This window comes from Salmo salar, chromosome 11, assembly GCF_965601325.2.
Source record: "Salmo salar chromosome 11, fSalSal1, whole genome shotgun sequence".
Lineage (NCBI taxonomy): Eukaryota > Metazoa > Chordata > Actinopteri > Salmoniformes > Salmonidae > Salmo > Salmo salar.
The window spans coordinates 27,856,011-27,877,500 of NC_138301.1; the positions used below are offsets into that span (position 1 = coordinate 27,856,011).

Sequence of the window (21,490 nt, forward strand, 5' to 3'; positions counted from 1 at the left end):
AAGAGAAAAAACTTTGTATAAATATAACATCACCTGCAAACTTCTTCGATCTCCCTGCAAGACGGCTCATTTGGCTCATAACGGAAGGTAATAAAAATGACTAATACTGCATGTAATATATTTATATTTAACTTAAGAACAAGGAAACATATGTTGGAATAGCAGGTGTCTTATTGTGGTGAATGAAGTGTCGAAATAACATTTATTAATTCGTTTGCACATAATATTAGTATAGTTTAAAACAATAAATAATATAACAAGCTCCAACACGCATTATATACTGTTATCTTGTACCGTTTATTCTTGAGTCTTCTTTTTAGTATAATCTATTCAAAAAAATGTACGTACGTGTAGGCAATACAACAGTTAAGGTCTTCAAAACAATATTTTTTACACTTTTTGCCTTTTATGTAGCCTATGTTTAATGGTATGAGACTGGTAGAGTAGGGTGGTTTGCAAAAGCATGAAAGTTGTGAGTGCACCATGCGTAAAGTTCATGCAATTTTCGAACAATGTTTTCGAGCAATGTTTATTACTCAGCTAGAGTAGCTTTCTCGCTCACTATTAATCACTAAAACATCTACCTCTCCTTACAGATTCTGCAGAAGCCACACAAAAAAAACATAGAAATGGTTCTCATGATACTACCCATTATCGGCTCAGTCTCTGTGTCTGAGGGGCTGGTGGTCATGGTAACACTATGCCTGGTGTACATGATCATGAAGTACATGCACACAGAGATCCCAGAGGGACTGAAACGGCTCCCAGGACCAAAGCCCCTGCCCATCATCGGGAATGTGCTGGAGGTGCACAACAACCCTCACCTCAGCCTGACTGCCATGAGTGAGCGCTACGGCTCAGTCTTCCAGATCCAGATAGGGATGCGGCCTGTGGTTGTTCTGAGTGGCAGCGAGACAGTCCGCCAGGCTCTTATCAAGCAAGGGGAAGACTTCGCCGGGAGGCCCGATCTATACAGCTTCAAATTCATCAACGACGGCAAGAGCTTGGCCTTTAGCACCGACAAGGCTGGGGTGTGGCGCGCCCGCCGCAAGCTAGCTATGAGCGCCCTCCGCTCTTTCGCTACGCTGGAGGGATCGACCCCAGAGTACTCCTGTGCCCTGGAGGAGCACGTCTGCAAGGAGGGAGAGTACCTGGTAAAACAGCTGACCTCCGTCATGGATGTCAGTGGCAGCTTTGACCCCTTCCGCCATATTGTTGTATCGGTGGCCAACGTCATCTGTGGAATGTGCTTCGGCCGGCGCTACAGCCATGATGACCAGGAGCTGTTGGGCTTGGTGAACTTGAGTGATGAGTTTGGGCAGGTGGTGGGCAGCGGCAACCCTGCAGACTTCATTCCCATCCTTCGTTACCTACCCAACCGCACCATGAAGAGGTTTATGGATATCAATGACCGTTTCAACACCTTTGTGCAGAAGATTGTCAGTGAGCACTATGAAAGCTATGACAAGGTAAATAAAACATTGCATCATGTTTCAAAAAATGTTTGATCTATTGCTGTTTGTTGTCTGTGATACTGATTGTCCATTGTTCTGTTTTCAGGACAACATCCGTGACATCACTGACTCCCTCATTGACCACTGTGAGGACAGGAAACTAGATGAGAACGCCAACGTCCAGGTGTCTGATGAGAAGATTGTGGGCATTGTCAATGATCTGTTTGGGGCAGGTGAGTTGAGTTAAAATAACGCAACAGTTATACTGAGTCACTCCATATCGTTGAACATTTTTACATTTGTAGGATGTTTTAATTATGCAATGCGGCTTCTGTCTCCCTCTCAAGGTTTTGACACCATCAGCACAGCTCTGTCTTGGGCTGTTGTGTACCTTGTGGCTTACCCAGAGATCCAGGAAAGACTGCATCAGGAACTGAGTAAGTTGAAACTTGCTAGTTTTAACAGATAGTTCTGTTCCCTAAATTAAATGAGTCATTCACAGAGAGATCCTATAAATCAGTTCTATATGTAATTCTATGGGGTCATGATTCAAAATATTGTGGCTTACTGACCTGTCACTACGCGTCCCATTCTTTTTTGATAACCGATGTTCTCTATTGTCCTCCCAACAGAGGAAAAGGTGGGAATGACTCGTACTCCCCGTCTCTCAGACAAAACCAATTTACCACTGCTGGAAGCCTTCATCCTGGAGATCTTCCGGCACTCTTCCTTCCTGCCGTTCACCATCCCACACTGGTGAGTTGCACTTGCACCTGCTAAAAACTCAAATTTACAATATCAGCCAAACACACATTTGCAATGTTAGCCAAACAGACATTTACAATATCAGTTGCACATTATAGACACAAAAAAAAAAAAAAAAGGGAAAAAAACATATGGCATGGTCTGACCGTGGTATTGCCAATATTTTTTCAGCACAGTCAAGGATACATCCCTCAATGGCTACTTCATTCCCAAGGACACCTGTGTCTTCATCAACCAGTGGCAGGTCAACCATGACCCGTGAGTAGGATTTTTAAACTAAAACTTCTCAACTCTATTACTATGCAACTACTGTGCAACAACAATGTTGTTACTGTAGTAATTACAGTGTCACTACACAGGTATAACACAAACCTAATGTAAATTGTTACCTCTGTGCTCTTCAGGGAGCTGTGGAAGGAGCCTTCTTCATTCAACCCTGACCGTTTCCTGAGTGCTGATGGCACAGAACTCAACAAGCTGGAGGGGGAGAAGGTGCTCGTATTCGGCATGGGCAAGCGCCGCTGCATCGGTGAGGCCATCGGACGCAATGAGGTCTACCTCTTCTTGGCCATCTTGCTCCAAAGGCTGTGCTTCCAGGAGAAACCTGGGCACCCGCTGGACATGACCCCAGAGTACGGCCTCACCATGAAGCACAAGCGCTGTCAGCTGAAGGCTAGCCTGCGGCCATGGGGGCAGGAGGAGTGAGGGCCATGGTCACATTTATGATTCTTAAAATCACTATAACTGATTTATAGTTAGCCCTACATACTTGATGGCATGAGCTGAGTTCAGATATAAAAGCCAGAGGGTACATTTTCTCTCGAGGAAAGACTGGGCTTGACACCTCTCTTGATTCATAGGAGAATTAACAGTGAGGGAAAACTGAGTCAAATTGTAGACAATTTGAAATCAATAAAATTACAATCTGAAACACGATTTGTAGAGGGATTCCAAACAAGTGTTGTATTGGATAAAGGACCTTCACAAACTCATAGAGTTGATTAGTTTCTATGACCAGCATACTACAGGCCCTTCTAGAGTTTGTCAGGTGTTTCTTGTTTCTTCAGGAGATACCAGGAGAGACTATAGCTGTTTAGCTGCCTTTTTGTCAACATCATTGTGTTTTACTTTTCCTCTTGCCTTGATCACAGCTCATATACTGTATCAGATCGCTTTAAAGAGGAGGAATCTATAAAACATACACATAAACCCATGGTGGGGTGTTAAAGAGCATTGTTTTTTAGTTCCATGTTTGGGTATAATTTTACAACCTACATGATAAAGTGCCTGTTCTCGTACTTTTGAGTTATTGTTCAGGTGGTCATAGATCACAGACAGTTGAATGGATGTATCCTCCCATTTCTAAGCTAGATATTTTTTCCACTGAATAAATCAGTCAAACGTGGACACAACACACTGAAGATATGTTTGTATGCCACCAACATGTGATTGATTGTTTGTGTACATATTTAAGCCTAGATGTATTTTGGAAAGTCGTTTTTTGAAATGTGCCTAAAATGTGTATATATTGTGGTGACTTATTATGGTGGCTTTGTATGAGTTTATCAGGATACTAAAATACGTATGTATTACTGACTGTGTTATAAATGTCAACATTTTATAATGTAACGAAGGACTCTTGTAAACTAAAGCCCAAACTGTATACACTATGCATTGTGTTGTTGGTAGCTATCTAGGTAGCTACTGAAATAAAGGCTGAAAATGAAAGAAAATCAATTAACTTGTGCTCTCTTTTCTTGAGTGTGTTGGCCTATCTCATTGGCAACCCATGCAACCATTCACAAGCTAATATACACAGGCCAACCATTAGGAGAGGACGTCGGTATTTGGCTGACCAAAGAGTAAATCTGTGACACTACTAGCTAGATAAGATAGGGTTGGATATCATCACTTATCTGTGTACAAGACTTGGACTTCTACTATAAAAACAATCAGCACACAAACTGAGCACGTTATATGAGTAAATAAGCTATAAACTTGCCATTGGTGCAATGATTTAAAACAACCTTTGTTGGCATTATACATAATTCCTTAATTGTTTATAATAATTGCATTTACCTTAATACACCTTTGGAGCAACATGTGCCCTCATTGGTGCCCCCCCGCATAAACAATCAATGAACGCTTGTGGGGCAAGCTAAGGAAGTGACGTTGCGAACAGGAAACAACACGGATTCTTCGAATTCAGAAAGTGTTGTTAGCAAGCTAGCAAATTCATCACAAAAAACTCTATCATACACAAAAACAAGGTATATCCTTTTCAATTTTACCTGACAGCGTTTAATGAATAACAAAATGGTGGAGAGGATGGCTATATTAATAACCGACGTTAGCCATGATCTCTGATTTAGCTACGCTAACGTTATTTAGTTAACGTTAGCAGCAATTTGGCAGTAACTAGCTATTAGGTTAGCTAGGTAGTGTTAGCTAACCATCTTTTCGAATGGAACAGCTAGCCAATTACGTTATTTGGTTAGTTAGCTAGATACCGATTTAACACAGTGATAGCTAACTAGGGTATTTGACAGCTACATTGCCAGTTTGTTTCCTACCTAGCTAGCTAGCTAACGACGTAATTGCCAGAGTAGGTAAGTGATGATAGCTAACGTTAGTAGTAAGGGCTGTGGTTACCCCCTGCTGTTAGCCCATTGTATAGCCAATGTAACTGGGATGGAACTCATATTTTAGACCTGTAACTAAGTCCTTAGACTGTGTTACACCATTAATTTCCCATTGGTCAGAAAGCTGTAATATATTTGTGAAGTTGTTGTCTGTCTTCCATATATGCCTAGATCCAGAGAGAATGGCTGCAGACTGGCTGGGCAGTCTGGTGTCAATAAACTGTGGACCAACCCTGGGCATGTACCAGGGAGAAGTGTCATCTGTGGACCAGACTAGTCAGACCATCTCTCTCAGACAACCTTTCCACAATGGGGTCAGGTGCCCTGTCCCTGAGGTCACCTTCAGGTAAGGCTTTCACATGGTGAAGTACAGAAAGATTAGCCTGCTTCACAGATTTCAGGAAATAATTTGTGGTGACAATGACATAGGAGTTGACATTTGGCAAGACGGCACAAACAGATCTGAGATTCAGGCTACAGACATACTAGTTACATTCTGTGCATTGATCTAGTTATTTCACAATACATAGGGGCCTACTTATTTGTTTTAAGCAATCTGCTGTTAACATGTCAATGTTTACATTCTCTGCAGTGCTATGGATATCAGAGAGCTCAAGTTCCTGGATATCCAAACACAAAGTGGTGTCAGCAGAGCCAGTGCTGTACAGGGGGTCTTGTCTGATCCAGGTGTCATATCTTCAGGGCAGAGTGGTCAGAATAGCAGAGGTGGTTACCCTGCCAACAACACCCATTCCACAACCGCTCCTATTACCATTTTACGCAAAGGTGAGATGAGAGGACTAGTTTGGGAGTTTTATTTTTCAAACTGGTTGCAAGGCCCTGACGCAACATCCCCTCAGGTAACAACAATTGGGCTGGGAGACTTTTTATACACTGGTAGTGGAACACCACCTATCAGCAGTTCTCCAGAAGCCACAGAGAGTTCTGTCTGACTGAGTGCATTTGAATAGGCCACAGCCTTTCTTCTTATGTACAGTGCAATTGGAAAGTATTCAGACCCCTTGACTTTTTCCACATTTTGTTACGTTACAGCCTTATTATAAAATGGATTTAAAAAAAAAATCCTCATCAAGCTACACAAAATACCACATAATGTCAAAGCAAAAACAGGTATTTAGACATTTTTGCAAATGTATTAAAAATCAGAAATACCTTATTTAAGTATTCAGACCCTTTGCTATGAGACTCAAAATTGAGCTTCGGTGCATCCTGTTTCCATAGGCCCCCCCCCCCCCCCCCCAGTCTAAACTGAGCATTCGGGGGAGAATGGCCTTGGTCAGGGAGGTGACCAAGAACCAACCCAATGGTCACTCTGATAGAGCTCCAGAGTTCCTCTGTGGAGATGGGAGAACCTTCCAGAAGGACACTCCACCAATCAGGCCTTTATGGTAGAGTGGCCAGACGGAAGCCACTCCTCAGTAAAAGGCACATGACAGCCCGCTTGGAGTTTGCCAAAAGGCACCTAAAGGACTCTCAGACCATAAGAAACAAGACTCTCTGGCCTGAAGAAACCAAGACTGAACTCTTTGGCCTGAATGCCAAGCGTCACGTCTAGAGGAAACCTGGCACCATCTCTACGGTGAAGCAAGGTGGTGGCAGCATCATGCTGTGGGGATGTTTTTCAGCGGCAGGGACTGGGAGACTAGTCAGGATCTAGAGAAAGATGTACCGAGAGATCCTTGAAGAAAACCTGCTCCAGAGCACTCAGGACCTCAGACTGGGGGGAAGGTTCACCTTCCAACAGGACAACGACCCTAAGCACTCAGCCAAGACAACGCTGGAGTGGCTTCGGGTCAAGTCTCTGAATGTCCTTGAGTGGCCCAGCCAGAGCCTGGACTTGAACCCTATCAAACATCTCTGGCGAGACCTTAAAATAGTTGTGTAGCAATGCTCCCCATCCAACCTGACAGAGCTTGAGAGGATCTGAAGAGAAGAATGGAAGAAACTTCCCAAATACAGGTGTGCCAAGCTTGTAGCGTCATACCTAATTTGATTTGAGGCTGTAATCGCTGCCAAAGGTGCTTCAAAAAAGTACTGAGTAAAGGGTCTGAATACTTCTGTAAATGGTTTATTTCTGTATGACATAACCATTCACGTGATGGGAGAAGGGCACAACGGCCACTGGCCGCAAAAGGCATGGATTTTTTTAGGGTGCATTACAGCCACAAAGGGGATGCTGCCGTGAAATTTGGGGCGTCAAGTGCTGTGAAATTGTGAATGAGAGACAAATGAAGTGTACAGCCTGCGAAAAAACAAAGGAGAGCTCATGCCTTTCAAGCGACTTTTTTTCAAATCATCATTAGTCGCATCATGCAGCCTTACAATGTATTAAAAATCAAAACATATAGCCCAATGTTTGTAGAACAACTAAAGTTACATTAATAACTCTAAATTAAGCATATAGGAGTAGCTATTTCTTTATTAACCACTCAACACAGAATAGCCACGTGCGCACTCCATCAAATAATTTGGAGAAAATATTTATATTTTATTCAGCTATGTTCAATTGTATTCTTCATACTATAAAATAATGCTACAGAATTCTACGCAAATCTTGTTTCTAAATGAACTAGTGTAGCCCACAGCTATTTGGCATTGCCAGATCAGGGCCTAACATAAGGACAACTCAGAGTATGCTATTCTGTACTTCTGAAATAGACTACTTTTTATTCATATCATGCTTCTTTAGACCTGTCTAAAATAAATAATTTATTTATTGTGATGGTGTAGGCTATATTACATGGATTTATTATACTTTTCTAATATAGATGTTCCAAAGGTCTGCATCAGTGGCTTGTAGGCTATATGTGGAAGCCAGGAGATGCTAAATGTGTTTGTTAGTTAACGGTCAATTACCGTGAGACCGACCAGTTATTTGCTTGACAATCACCGGCTGATTCAATTTCGTGACCGCCACAGTCCTAGTAATGTAACAAAATGTGGAACAATTCAAGGGGTCTGAATACTTTCTGAATGCACTATATATTGCACCAGACTCTTACACCATTTATTTAACCCTTTTTATTTAACCATCACACTCAATGACTACATAACTTTTTATCTCTGCCTCTGTTGCTTATGTGTGCTAGAGGTAGGCTAATACATTTGACCTGCACTCTATTTTGCCACTTCATGTGTTTACTCATTGAATTTGGTGCCAACTGTAACAGTTAATCCCATTTAGAAAGTACACTCAACACATTATCACATTGGGAACGAGGCTATTTCTCAATTATGACATATTTACATAAGACAGTTTAAGCACAGTCATGAACATATTTCTCACAATCTGACTGTGATTATAGAGCAGAAAGTTGTCATTGTTGATCTTTTCCTTATTCAGTGACAGGAGGAAATGTGAAACTACAAGTATCAGTGTCACATGTAAATCCACTCCCTAATCTCTAGGCTCTGCACAGTTTGTCAGCAGTCATTGAAGCCGAGCCAACACATTGCTTCACCTGGCATTCTTTTTCTCTTTTTGATTATAGTAACATTTATTCGCTTGTCTTTTCTGAGAGACACCTAGGATCTGTGGGTAGGAAGGGAAAGGTTACACTGTTTTACCTGACCGGCACATTCATACATTAAGGGCTTCTGTTTCTTTTGTTTGGTCCCTGCTCTGTTATTTCTGTTTATCAGACACAGAAATCCCTGCAGTGTTTTGGCACAAATGTTTTAGTACATCTGAGGTTAATAATTTACTATGAGAATACTTTTCTGTAATTTCTGCCAGGTAAAATAACCACAACCCATAATCAAATCAAATTTTATTAGTCACATGCGCCGAATACAACAGGTGTAGACCTAACAGTGGAATGCTTACTTACGAGCCCTTAACCAACAAAGTTTAAAAAAATATGGATAAGAAATAAAGTATCAAGTAATTAAAGAGCAGCAGTAAAATAACAATAGCGAGACCATATATAGGGGGGTACTGGTACAGAGTCAATGCGCGGGGGCACTGGTTAGTTCAGGTAATATGTACATGTAGGTAGAGTTATTAAAGTGACTATGCATACATGATAACAACAGAGAGTAGCAGTGGTGTAAGGGGGGGGGGGGCAATGCAAATAGTCTGGGTTGCCATTTGGTTAGATGTTCAGGAGTCTTATGGCTTGGGGGTAGAAGCTGTTGAGAAGCCTCTTAGACCTAGACTTGGCGCTCCGGTACCGCTTGCCGTGCGGTTGCAGGGAGAACAGTCTATGACTAGGGTTGCTGGAGTCTTGGACAATTTTTAGGGCCTTCCTTTGACACCGCCTGGTATAGAGGTCCTGGGTGGCAGGAAGCTTGGCCCCAGTGATGTACTGGGCCGTTCGCACTACCCTCTGTAGTGCCTTAAGGTCGGATGCCGAGCAGTTGCCATACCAGGCAGTGATGCGACCAGTCAGGATGCTCTCGATGGTGCAGCTGTAGAATCTTTTGAGGATCTGAGGACCCGTGCCAAATCTTTTCAGTCTCGAGGGGGAATAGGTGTTGTTGTGCCCACTTCACGACTGTCTTGGTGTGCTTGGACCATGTTAGTTTGTTGGTGATGTGGACGCCAAGGAACTTGAAGCTCTCAACCTGCTCCACTGCAGCCCCGTCGATGAGAATGAGGGCATGCTCGGTCCTCTTTTTCCTTTACATTTTCCTTTAGTCCACAATCATCTCCTTCGTCTTGATCACGTTGAGGGAGAGGGTGTTGTCCTGGCACCACACGGCCAGGTCTCTGACCTCCTCCCCATATGCTGTCTCGTTGTTGTCGGTGTTGTGTCATCGGCAAACTTAATGATGGTGTTGGAGTCGTGCTTGGCCGTGCAGTCATGAGTGAACAGGGAGTGCAGGAGTGGACTGAGCATGCACCCCTGAGGGGCCCCTGTGTTGAGGATCAGAGTGACCGGATGTGTTGTTACCTACCCTTACCACCTGGGGGAGGCCCATCAGGAAGTCTAGGATCCAGTTGCAGAGAGAGGTGTTTAGTCCCAGGGTCCTTAGCTTATTGATGAGCTGTGAGGGCACTATGGTGTTGAACGCTGAGCTGTAGTCAATGAATAGCATTCTCACATAGATGTTAATTTTGTCCAGGTGGGAAAGGGCAGTGTGGAGTGCAATTGAGATTGCATCATCTGTGGATCTGTTGGGGTACTATGGAAATTGGAGTGGATCTAAGGTTTCTAGGATAATGGTGTTGATGACCAGCTTTTCAAAGCACTTCATGGCTACAGATGTGAGTGCTATGGGTCGGTAGTCATTTAGGCAGGTTACCTTAGTATTCTTGGGCACAGAGACTATGGTGGTTTGCTTAAAACATGTAGGTTTTACAGACTTGGACAGGGAGAGGTTGAAAATGTCAGTGAAGACACTTGCCAGTTGGTCAGCGCATGCTCACAGTACACGTCCTGGTAATCCATCTGGCACTGCGGCCTTGTGAATGTTGACCTGTTTAAAGGTCTTACTCACATTGGCTACGGAAAGCATGATCACACAGTGTTCCGGAACAGCTGGGGCTCGCATGCATGTTTCACTGTTATTTGCTTCGAATCGAGCATAGAAGTGATTTAGCTCGTCTGGTAGGCTCGTGTCACTGGGCAGCTCTCGGCTGTGCTTCCCTTTGTTGTCTGTAATGGTTTACAAGCCCTGCCACATCCGACGAGCATCAGAGCCGGTGTAGTACGGTTCGATCTTAGTCCTCGATCTTAGTCCTGTATTGATGCTTTGCCTGTTTGATGGTTCGTCGGAGGGCATAGCGGGATTTCTTATAAGCTTCCAGGTTGGAGTCTGCTCCTTGAAAGCGGCAGCTCTAGCCTTTAGCTCAGTGGGGATGTTGCCTGTAATCCATGGCTTCTGGTTGAGGTATGTACTACGGTCACTGTGGGGACGATGTCATCAATGCACTTATTGATGAAGCCAGTGACTGATGTGGTGTACTCCTCAATGCCATCGGAGGAATCCCAGAACATATTCCAATCTGTGCTAGCAAAGCAGTCCTGTAGTTTAGCATCTGCTTCATCTGACCACTTTTTTATTTATCTAGTCACAGGCGCTTCCTGCTTTAATTTTTGCTTGTAAGCAGGAATCAGAGGATGGAGGGCGAGGGAGAGCTTTGTATGCGTCTCTGTGTTTGGAGTAAAGGTGGTCCAGAGTTTTTTTCCCTCTGGTTGCACATTTAACATGCTGATAGAAATTTGGCAAAACGGATTTAAGTTTCCCTGCATTAAAGTCCCCAGCCACTAGGAATGCAGCCTCTGGGTGAGCGTTTTCTTGTTTGCTTATGGCGGAATATAGCTCCTTCAATGCTGTCTTAGTGCCAGCCTCAGTCTGTGGTGGTATGTAAACAACTACGAAAGATACAGATGAAAACTCTCTAAGTAGATAGTGTAGTCTACAGCTTATCATGAGATACTCTACCTCAGGTGAGCAATAGCTCGAGGCTTCCTTAGATATTGTGCACCAGCAGTTATTTACAAAAATACATAGTCCGCCGCCCCTTGTCTTACCAGACGTCGCTGTTCTGTCCTGCCGGTACAGTTTATAACCAGCCAGCTGTATGTTGATAGTGTCGTCGTTCAGCCACGACTCCGTTGAGCATAAGATATAAAAAATTTTAAATGTCCCGTTGGTAGTTTAATCTTCCGCGTTGGTCATCGATTTTATTCTACAAAGATTGCATGTTTGCTAGCAGAGTGGAAGGAAGTGGGGGTTTATTCGATCACCTACGAATTCTCAGGAGGCAGCTTGCCACTTTGGCCACTTTGTCTCAGCCACCTCTTTACACAAATCATGGGTATCTGGGCTTGTTCCCTAGAAAGCAGACAATCATTCGCGTCGGGCTCCTCAGACTCGTTAAAGGGAAAAAAGGATTCTGGTGAGATGGTAGCAGCAACATTATGTACAAAATAAGTACAAAAATAAGTTCTAAACGAACAAAAAAAAACATTCGGTTGGGGACACGTATAACGTCAGCCTTCTTCTCCGGCTCCATTGTTACATAAAGCAGCGACCCTTTTAAAATAGCTACTTAATAGTTATCTGCTTAATCAGTCTAGTTTATTTCTGTCTGTCTGTCTGAACCGGTGTCCTTTCCTCTAGTCTATGGGGTCACTAGGTTACCGTTAACAAGCCTGTGCGTGGAAGCAGCCAGGCACTGTTTGCAATGCTGTGACTTCCCCAGATTCCCATAGCGTGCAAAAGGCTTGTACAAAAGTTCCTCTTTACAATACGTGTGTGACTAAGATCAATAAACATTCCCCCCTCGCTGTGTCTGCTCCTAAAGAGGAGGTTATGCAAGGCCTGGCATACGTGCCCTTCTGTTCTCCGTCTCCTCTCCCTCCCTCTCTCTCTCCTGCTCAGGACAGGACCCCCCCCACAGGAAGCCATGTTGTCCCAGTGGCAGTGCGCTTGGAAGGGGCCAGGCCATATCAATTGTGGAAGCACTGTTTACCTTTGGATTTTTTATTTTAATCTCCAGATTCTTGGGCCAGCAGCCAAGGGAGCTAATGCACAAATTGCATGAGCCTGAAGTGCTGAGTGGCAGGGGTTGGGCTGACCCTTTCACATCAATGCCATGCCCCTAACCAGCCCCTTAGCAGGGAGCCATAGAAAGAAAGGCAGGTGGGGATACAGACTACTTCTGCAAGAACATGGGCTATACAAATGATTTGTAATTATTTGACAATATTTCTGGGAGATTTAGGATGGGAATGTAGGAATGAAATGAATTATGCATAGCAAATCGAGTGGATTATCTTGGATCCAAACAGAACTTGTTAAATTAAGAGGGTAATTGGGGGGAAAAATTGCTTTAAAAAAAAAGAAATCCATATAAACATGTTCCTATACATGCTATCAGTCCTTTGTTTTTCCTGTGCCCCTGGTACATACCATTAAGTGTACAGTAAAGCTCATCCTTCCTGTTCTTGATTGGACTGTCACACACACACACACATACACACACACAGAGGGAGTTGTTGCGGCTGACTGACATTGTTTTCCTTCTGTCAGTCTTACCTTGCATGTGAAGACATTTCCCTCCACACAACACAGCAACATGTTGACAAGCCTCACACGCTGTCACAGCACGCTGTCACTCACTTCAGTTTTGCGCCTGTGTGTTTATCTCACCGGTGTCATCGTGATTCATTTTTCTGTAAGAGTATTGGCCAACATTTGCTTGTAACATGTGTAACTTTAATATGGGTCATGTTTAATCATTCTTTGAAATGTAGTTCACCGTGTAGTTTCAGTCAATTATTTTTCACATGGCTCAAGTTCATGTTTTGTTCAAGTATTTCAGCCGTCATTGAACCTAAGATTCTTACAGCTCACATTTTCACATTGCTTCTATCAGACACTAGTACTAACTTGGTGTTCATTATTCTCTGCTTGACTTGGAGCGTTGCCCAGTGCATTCAGGCATCTGATTCACAGAGATTTACAATAGACCTGTAGGTAATTATACTCTGTGGTCTCATTGTAAAATGTTTGCCTATGTTGAAAAGCTAATGCACACAAATGAACAGATTTTTGTTAAGCAGTCCCTCACTCCCCTCCATTGTCAAATACATTGATATAGTAGCAGGTCTCAGATCAGTCGGTGTGACCGGATGACAATGCCATTGTGACAAAAGCAGTGTGTACGTGACTTGACTGAGAGTCTTGGTGTGTATCTTGCGTGAGAGCCTAAACTACCTAGCTGTCAGAGTGACACTTGCGTGCGGCTGTGCCTCTCTCTCTCTCTCTAGGTTAGCGTGAGACCTCATCACGGTTAGGGTTGAACACCCGGTTTTTCCAGTTATTTTTTTCTCCAGTTGGTTCTTTTTGATTTGTTAGTGCGCCATGCATGTATCTAAACGTTGTGTGTTGAGGATTGTGTCTTGAAAACTACTAGCCTGTATTATTAATGTGCTATTGATGTTGCTTGTTATGTAACTGTAGCTCCTGATACAGCCATAGGATAAGATCAGTATTGGGGACACATTAGAGAGCAGACTGGAGTCCAGACAGAGATTTATGGACTCCAGTCTGAAATATTACCCTCTTAACTGGGATTAATGTGCACCATAATTGCTAGTCAGGCTATAGGCATATGTATTGTAAAAATAATTTGTGGTTAATCATCCTCCTAATGTCTTGATTCATATTCTTCAGGACCTCTAGCATCATCTAGTAACCGAGGGCCAAACCAGGCCACGCCGAAGAAGAACGGAGTGAAGAACGGAGGAGGAGGAGGGCAGATGAGGCTCAGGGACGATGAGTGTTTTGGTGCTGACATGGACGAGGGTCTGGACACAGACTTTGACTTTGAGGCGAACCTGGCACTGTTCGACAAGGCAGCCGTGTTCTCGCAGATTGACAGCACAGATTGCAATGGGGCACGTTCCCGTGGTACGCCCGGTGGCGAACGCGGTACACCCACACGTTACCGTCACGACGAGAACATCCTGGAGGTCAAACCAGTCGTCTACCGGCAGATCACGGTCCCACAACACGGGGGCAAGGAGTACTGCACTGGTAAGAGAGAGACAACACAACACCCTCCAGTGGCTCCATTCACATTCACCATGGGAGAGAGCACCCTCCTCCATTCACATATATATCACACATCCACATCTAGAAACCTGCTGCCCTGAGGGTTAGACAGATAGAGCACTCTCCATTCACATCTTTCATCTCACATTCACTTCCAGAGGCCTGCCTGCCAGTGCCCTTAGGCCCTGAGTGTCTCTCACCCCAGCCGCTGGATCTATTGAGGCTACTATAGACCCATGGGTTTGGCTAAGCGAGCCAGACTAGTGGAGAGACAGGACATTGTGTACAGCTCTAAAATAGGCTTTAAACTAATAGGCAATAAGAAAATTGCCCCAGTAATTGGACGCAACCGTGAGGAATTACAATGGTGTCGGTATTCTCAGTGAAGCCCATCGGGCTGGAGATGTGATGGGGGAGAGATATAGGTTCCGGTCACAGCCAAGCCTGTGCAGTGTGTGGTGAAGAGGCTGAGCCTCTCCCTCTCAGTAATCACTGCTGGCTTCCCCCTAAGGAGTGACACACCCACCCACCGTGCACACACACACACCTAATGATCTAGTCTTCTCTGTCCATACAGATACTAGAATGTTTTTCGTGTAGCTCAGAGATGGGAAAATCACTGTAGATTGGTGACCCATTCAACCAAAGAATGGGGATTTACCATTAAAAATATATATTTTTTGTCCCTCTGTAAAATTAAAAGAATTGATGACCGACACAACAAGTTCTACCCTCAGGATGTTCTGTTGCATGTGTGTCTTGCGGACCGGTGATAATGAGTGTCGTGTTTCCTTTGGAAACTAGTTGAATTCCCCCTCCATGTCAGTGTTGTTGACTTTAGACAGAAATAGTGGACGTTCTCAGAGTGACAGTGTGGGTCTAATGTAGGCCTACCTCTTGTGCTTCTGTGATGCAACACTGAAGCTCTTTGCTGGGTGTGGGTTTGACTGTCTCCTATAGGCCAGAAAGGGCCGCCTCCCACTTCTGCAATGTGCTGGGCTGGCTGGGATCCTACTCTGGTTGCTGTTTTGATTGAAGCAGCAGGTGACTTGAGCTCACTGCCCCACCACACCATGCAGTCCCAGTCCGTCTCTGGGAAGAGGAGCCGCTCTCCCACACCTCAACAACACTCTTTATAAGTGTGTTACATAATTGGTTTCATACAGGAGATAAGTGAATGGCACACTATGCTAGGCCCCTGGCCTGGATTCCAGGGTGTGACAAGAAGACCTATCACTCTGGCTCTGCTGGACCAATCACTACTCTGTAGGGATAGGGGATCAGTACCAGTCAAATCTGGTTTCTGGTGTTAGCATAAAGTGATATAGGTCTAAGTGGAACACAAGCTCACACACACACACACACACACACACACACACACACACACACACACACACACACACACACACACACACGCTCGCTCTCTCATTAGGGAAAAGAGGATAGCTATGCCAGTACCATCGCTATTAGTCATAGAATGCATTCTGTGCCCCCATGGAGATCGGAGTGTTATGTTTCTGTTGCCAGCTGACGAAATACTCCCAGACAAAGATACTACACTGATATACCTCGCTGGATAACTTAAATCACTACATGAAATTACTCACTACATGCATGTGAGCCCTAGCCTCAAATAGTACATACTGTACCGACATACAGGTATGTGCAAAGTGCAACAGTTCTTAGAAAGGGTTATGACATTGGCACTTTTTTCTAAGTAGCCTAACATGGCCGCCAGCCAGCGTTATCATGGCGACAGCAGTGCGGTGACTATGAAGACAACAATGCGGGCCAGGCGGCCATTAAAAGCCTTGCCCCTGGTGCTGAGAACTGAGAGCTGAATGTGGATGCTTTTCTCTTTTTATCAAACGGGCTGGGCAGGTCTGCTACCTCTGCCTCTTTCTGCCTGAATGCTGTCATGCTAAGCCCCATCCTCTGTACCTTGTAATTATCAGACCGCTCTGAGCTTTACATAAACAGCACCTCTCATAGTCACACACAGGTTACCACTCAAATGGCACCCTATTCCCTATATAGTGCACTACTTTTGCTAAGGGCCCATAGGGAATAGGGTGCCATTTGGGATGCAACCACACTACAAGTTGAACAAACCCTTACTCTACTCTAGGCTGCTCTCACCTTAATCCATTCCTATCCACTGTAAACATTTAAACCAACAACATGAGACAACAGAAAAGGGGCTAGGAAAACAAATGTTTGGCGTTGGCATAACATATTGTCTGTCTGCACGTAGACAAGTCTAAAGGCTATGTGTGTGGTGCATCATTGGCCTTATTGCGTTTCGATGGAAAAGGCATAGGTCTACCGTAATTTCCGGACTATTAAGCGCACCTGAATATAAGCCGCACCCACTGAATTTTTTTTTATTTTTTATTTTGAACATAAATAAGCCGCACATGTCTACAAGTCGCAGGTGCCTACCGGTACATTGAAACAAATTATTTTTACACAGGCTTTAACGAAACACGGCTTGTAACAAAAATAAATAGGCTTTAACGAAACACGGCTTGTAACAAAAAATAAAAAATTTGCAGTAAGCTTTAGTTGTCTTTTTGCACTGAGTCAATTCCTCACGCTGCTGTTTCCAACGTCTTATCGTCGACTCATTAAGACCAAGCTCCCGTGCAGCAGCTCTATTTCCTTTTCCAACAGCCAGATCAATGGCCTTCAACTTGAAAGCTGCATCATATGCATTTCTCCGTGTCTTTGCCATGATGAGGGTGACAAAATGACTACCGTAATCAGAATGATGGGAAGTTTGAGAGCGCTCGATTTAATCTAAACAGTAAAAAAAAAGTTTTTGACCTTAACCCGTTCGGCAATTTCATTGGTCTAATGAAAGCTTCATGCCGCCAAAAAACTGAGCATGTCACAGAATGTGTTTTTTTGGAAAAAAAAAAAAATGAAAGCGGGAAAAATCCATATATTAGCGTCATTGTTTAAGCCGCGGGGTTCAAAGCGTGGGAAAAAAGTTGCGGCTTATAGTCTGGAATTTACGGTACTCTACTTTGCTAATTCCTATGCGCGTTAAACCACTCCTCATCTACACGTTGGCACCTTAATTGGGGAGGATGGGCACGTGGTAATGGCTGGAATGGAAAAAGTGGAAAGGTATCAACAACATAAAACACATTCAGTTTGCTCCGTTCCAGACATTATTATGAGCCTTCCTCCCCTCAGCAGCCTCCACTGCTACACATGTACTCAAATCTCTTCACTGCAAACACACTAAAGCTACAGAACAAATCAAATCACTGCCCTGCAAACTATCTTTGATTGAGAGAGTCACAGGAGAGAGAGCGAGAGCTGAGGACGAGTGTTATTCACAACTATTGATTCCCCTGGTCCGGTGGCATGAGAGCAAATGGAACTTATATTTACATTTTTGTACCTTTTTCTCCCCAATTTCGATCTTGTCTCATCGCTACAAAGCGCGATGAGCCAAGTAAAGCCCCCCGGGCCAAACCCTCCCCTAACCCGGACGACGCTGCGCCAATTTTGTGCCGCCCTATGGGACTCCCGGTTGTGACACAACCTGGGATGCAGTGCCTTAGACCGCTGCGCCACACAGGAGGCCCTCAAATGGAACTTTCTAATCAATTGACCTGCATTAATCTTAGTTATGAGGGCTGAGGTTATGGAGTGTTAGAGGCTCGCAGCCCCTTGGTACTGCAGCAGTAACAGGCCTGTAGTCTGGAGGAGCCTTGTGAAACTGTGGAACCTCACTCCTTGTTCTCTCTCTCTCTCTCTCTCTCTCTCTCTCCCCCCCCTCCCTCTCTCAGCGCCAGCCCTAATCACCCATGGCCCGCTTCCACCCTGCGTGTGTGTATTGATTTCAGCTTCAATGTTCTCGTTGTCATGCTTGAAGAATTGCTTCCAGCTCAGTTTTTTTTACTGCCGCTGTGTGCTCCTGGCTACCCGGTTGATGATTGCGTGTAGTGGAGTGTTTGTGTGTGAGAGAGAGACAGAGACAGTACACAGGATCGGGGTGGGGTGCTGTAGCAGGGGAATTCCTTACAAACACATCTAGCTGGGGGGTGGTCAAAAAGCAATTAGATCATAGTGCCACTCCCACCTCTCCCTTTCCCTCTCCTCAGTGGCAGGTTGCATGACAAGGAGCAGTTGACTTTGCTGTGTGCTTATCGCTCACGTGATTGTCTGAGGAACGGCGCAGCAGAGTAGACTGGGTTTCTCCCACCCCACTGTAACATATTACCTGTCTTTGTACTGGAACAGTGGGAGGGATGTGGAGATACGAACAGGGAAGAGATAAGGTTAATTTCACCCAGGCACGACATCCGTCTATCTGCTGTTTGCAGGTGTGTGTTTGCTTGCATGTCACACTGCGTGTGTTCTGACTTGAGTGATATGCCTGTGTGTTTCTGATAACTGCATGCGTGCCTGCATGCACACAATACATGAGGAGTGAGGCCACGCTGAGCACTCAATAGCCAGGCCAACGCTTTGGAACAGGCCATTAAGGTCTTACCTGCTTCACTATCAAAGGGATATTGAGCCGTGCAGCCCCTCCAGCTAGTCTTTGTTCCTCTCTAGACTAATGTGCCATGGGCTATAGGTAGAGATTAGCACAGGGCTCTTTAAAGGGCTCCGTGAATAATACCAGAATAATGACATGGTTGTGGCAGTACCTAGGAACCATGTTCCCTGGGCTGGTCTTTCCTAGATGTCCTCTACTGTTGTTGACAAACAGACCTGACCAGAGCAGTAGAGATATAGATATCTATATGAACACACACACACACACACACACACACACACACACGCACACACACACACACACACACACACACACACACACTGTATTCGGAAAGTATTCACACCCCTTGAGTTTTTCCACATTTTGTTACATTACAGCCTTATTCTAAAATTGATTCAATATTTTTTTCCTCAATCTACACACAATACCCCACAATGACAAAGCAAAAACAGGTTTTTAGAAATGTTTGCTAATTTATAAAAAATTGAAATATTACATTTACGTAAGTATTCAGACCCTTTACTCAGTACTTTGTTGAAGCACCTTTGGCAGCGATTACAGCGTTGAGTCTTCTTGGGTATGACGCTACAAGCTTGACACACCTGTATTTGGTGAGTTTCTCCCATTTTTCTCTGGGCTTTGGCTGGGCCACTCAAGGACATTCAGAGACTTGTCCCGAACCATACCTGCATTCTCTTGGCTGTGTGCTGAGGGTCGTTGCCCTGTTGGAAGGTGAACCTTCAACCCCAGTCTGAGGTCCTGAGTACTCTGGAGCAGGTTTTCATCAAGAATCTCTCTGTACTTTGCTCCGTTCATCTTTGCCTCGATCCTGACTAGTCCCCCAGTCCCTGCTGCTGAAAAACATCTGCACAACATGATGCTGCCACCACCATGCTTCACTGTAGGGATGGTGCCAGGTTTCCTCCAGACGTGACACTCGGCATTCAGGCCAAAGAGTTGTTGGTCATCGGGTTGTTGGCCATCTCCCTGACCAAGGCCCTTCTCCCCCAATTGGTCAGTTTGGCCAGGCGGCCAGCTCTAGGAAGAGTCTTGGTGGTTCCAAACTTCTTCCATTTAAGAATGATGGAGGCCACTGTGTTCTTGGGGACCTTCAATGCTGCAGACATTTTTTGGTACCCTTCCCCAGATCTGTGCCTCGACACAATCCTGTCTCGGAGCTCTACGGACAATTCCTTTTTGCTTTGACATGCACTGTCAACTGTGGGACCTTATATAGACAGTTGTGTGCCTTTCCGAATCATGTCCAATCAATTGAATTTTCCATAGGTGGACTCCACTCAAGTTGTAGAAACATCAAGGATGATCAATGGAAACAGGATGCACCTGTACCAATCAAAAGTTTGGACACACCTACTGATTCCAGGATTTTTCTTTATTTTTACTATTTTCTACATTGTAGAATAATAGTGAAGACATCAAAACTATGAAATAACACACATGGAATCGTGTAATAACCAAAAAAGTGTTAAACAAATCAAAATATAGTTAAGATTCTTCAAAGTAGCCACCTTTTGCCTTGATGACAGCTTTGCACACTCTTGGCATTCTCTCAAGCAGTTTCATGAGGTAGTCACCTGGAATGCATTTTACATTTTTCAATTTAAACTTTATTTAACTAGGCAAGTCAGTTAAGAACAAATTCTTATTTACAATGATGGCTTACCCCGGCCAAACCCGGATGACACTGGACCAATTTTGCGCCGCTCTATGGGACTCCCAATCACGGCCGATGTGATACAGCCTGGATTCGAACTAGGGTGTCTGTAGTGACGCCTCAAGCACTGAGATGCAGTGCCTTAGACCGCTGTGCCACTCGGGAGCCCAATTAACAGGTGTGCCTTGTTAAAAGTTAATTTGTGGAATTTCTTTCTTTCCTTAATGTGTTTGAGCCAATCAGTTGTGTTGTGACAAGGTAGGGGGTATACAGAAAATAGCCCTATTTGGTAAAAGACCAATTCCATATTATGGCAAGAACAGCTCAAATAAGCAAAGAGAAACGACAGTCCATCATTACTTTAAGACATGAAGGTCAGTCAATCTGGAACATTTCAAGAACTTTTAAAGATTCTTCAAGTGCTGTCGAATAAACCATCAAGCGCTATGATGAAACTGGCTCTCATGAGGACCGCCACAAGAAAGGAAGACCCAGTGTTACCTCTGCTGCAGAGGATAAGTTAATTAGTTCATTAGATAAGTTCATTAGAGATAACAGCCTCAGAAATTGCAGCCCAAATAAATGCTTCAGAGTCCAAGTCACAGACACATTTTAATATCAACTGTTGAGAGGAGACTGAGTGAATCAAGCCTTCATGGTTAAATTGATGCAAAAAAACCACTACTAATGGACACCAATAAGAAGAAGAGACTTGCTTAGGCAAAGAAACACGAGCAATGGACATTAGACTGGTGGAAATCTGTCCTTTTGAGATTTTTGGTTCCAATCGCCTTGTCTTTGTGTGATGCAGAGTAGGTGAATGGATGATCTCTGCATGTGTGGTTCCCACCGGGAAGAAGAGAATTGAAGGAAAAGCAGCCAACAAGTACTCAGCATACGTGGG

The 21,490-nt window shown here is 44.2% G+C and overlaps 2 protein-coding genes across 2 annotated transcripts in view; both read left to right on the forward strand.

Moving 5' to 3' along the window:
• Positions 1-20: 20 nt before the first annotated feature.
• On the forward strand, positions 21-3,153 carry LOC100136926 (cytochrome P450 1A). Its single transcript, NM_001123694.1, is given in 9 exon segments — positions 21-87; positions 597-1,469; positions 1,561-1,687; positions 1,802-1,891; positions 2,087-2,210; positions 2,391-2,422; positions 2,425-2,477; positions 2,624-2,657; positions 2,659-3,153. Coding segments are annotated over 8 exon segments (1,566 nt in total). The 5' UTR covers positions 21-87; positions 597-629; the 3' UTR covers positions 2,925-3,153.
• Positions 3,154-4,385: 1,232 nt separating this feature from the next.
• LOC106562351 (enhancer of mRNA-decapping protein 3) overlaps positions 4,386-21,490 on the forward strand; it is a 34,261-nt gene continuing 17,156 nt past the window's right edge. The window contains exons 1-4 of the mRNA XM_014127180.3: positions 4,386-4,489; positions 5,033-5,207; positions 5,454-5,647; positions 14,012-14,374. Coding sequence (XP_013982655.1) covers positions 5,044-5,207; positions 5,454-5,647; positions 14,012-14,374 — 721 coding nt within the window. The 5' untranslated portion in view covers positions 4,386-4,489; positions 5,033-5,043. The remainder of the gene's footprint in view (positions 4,490-5,032; positions 5,208-5,453; positions 5,648-14,011; positions 14,375-21,490) is intronic.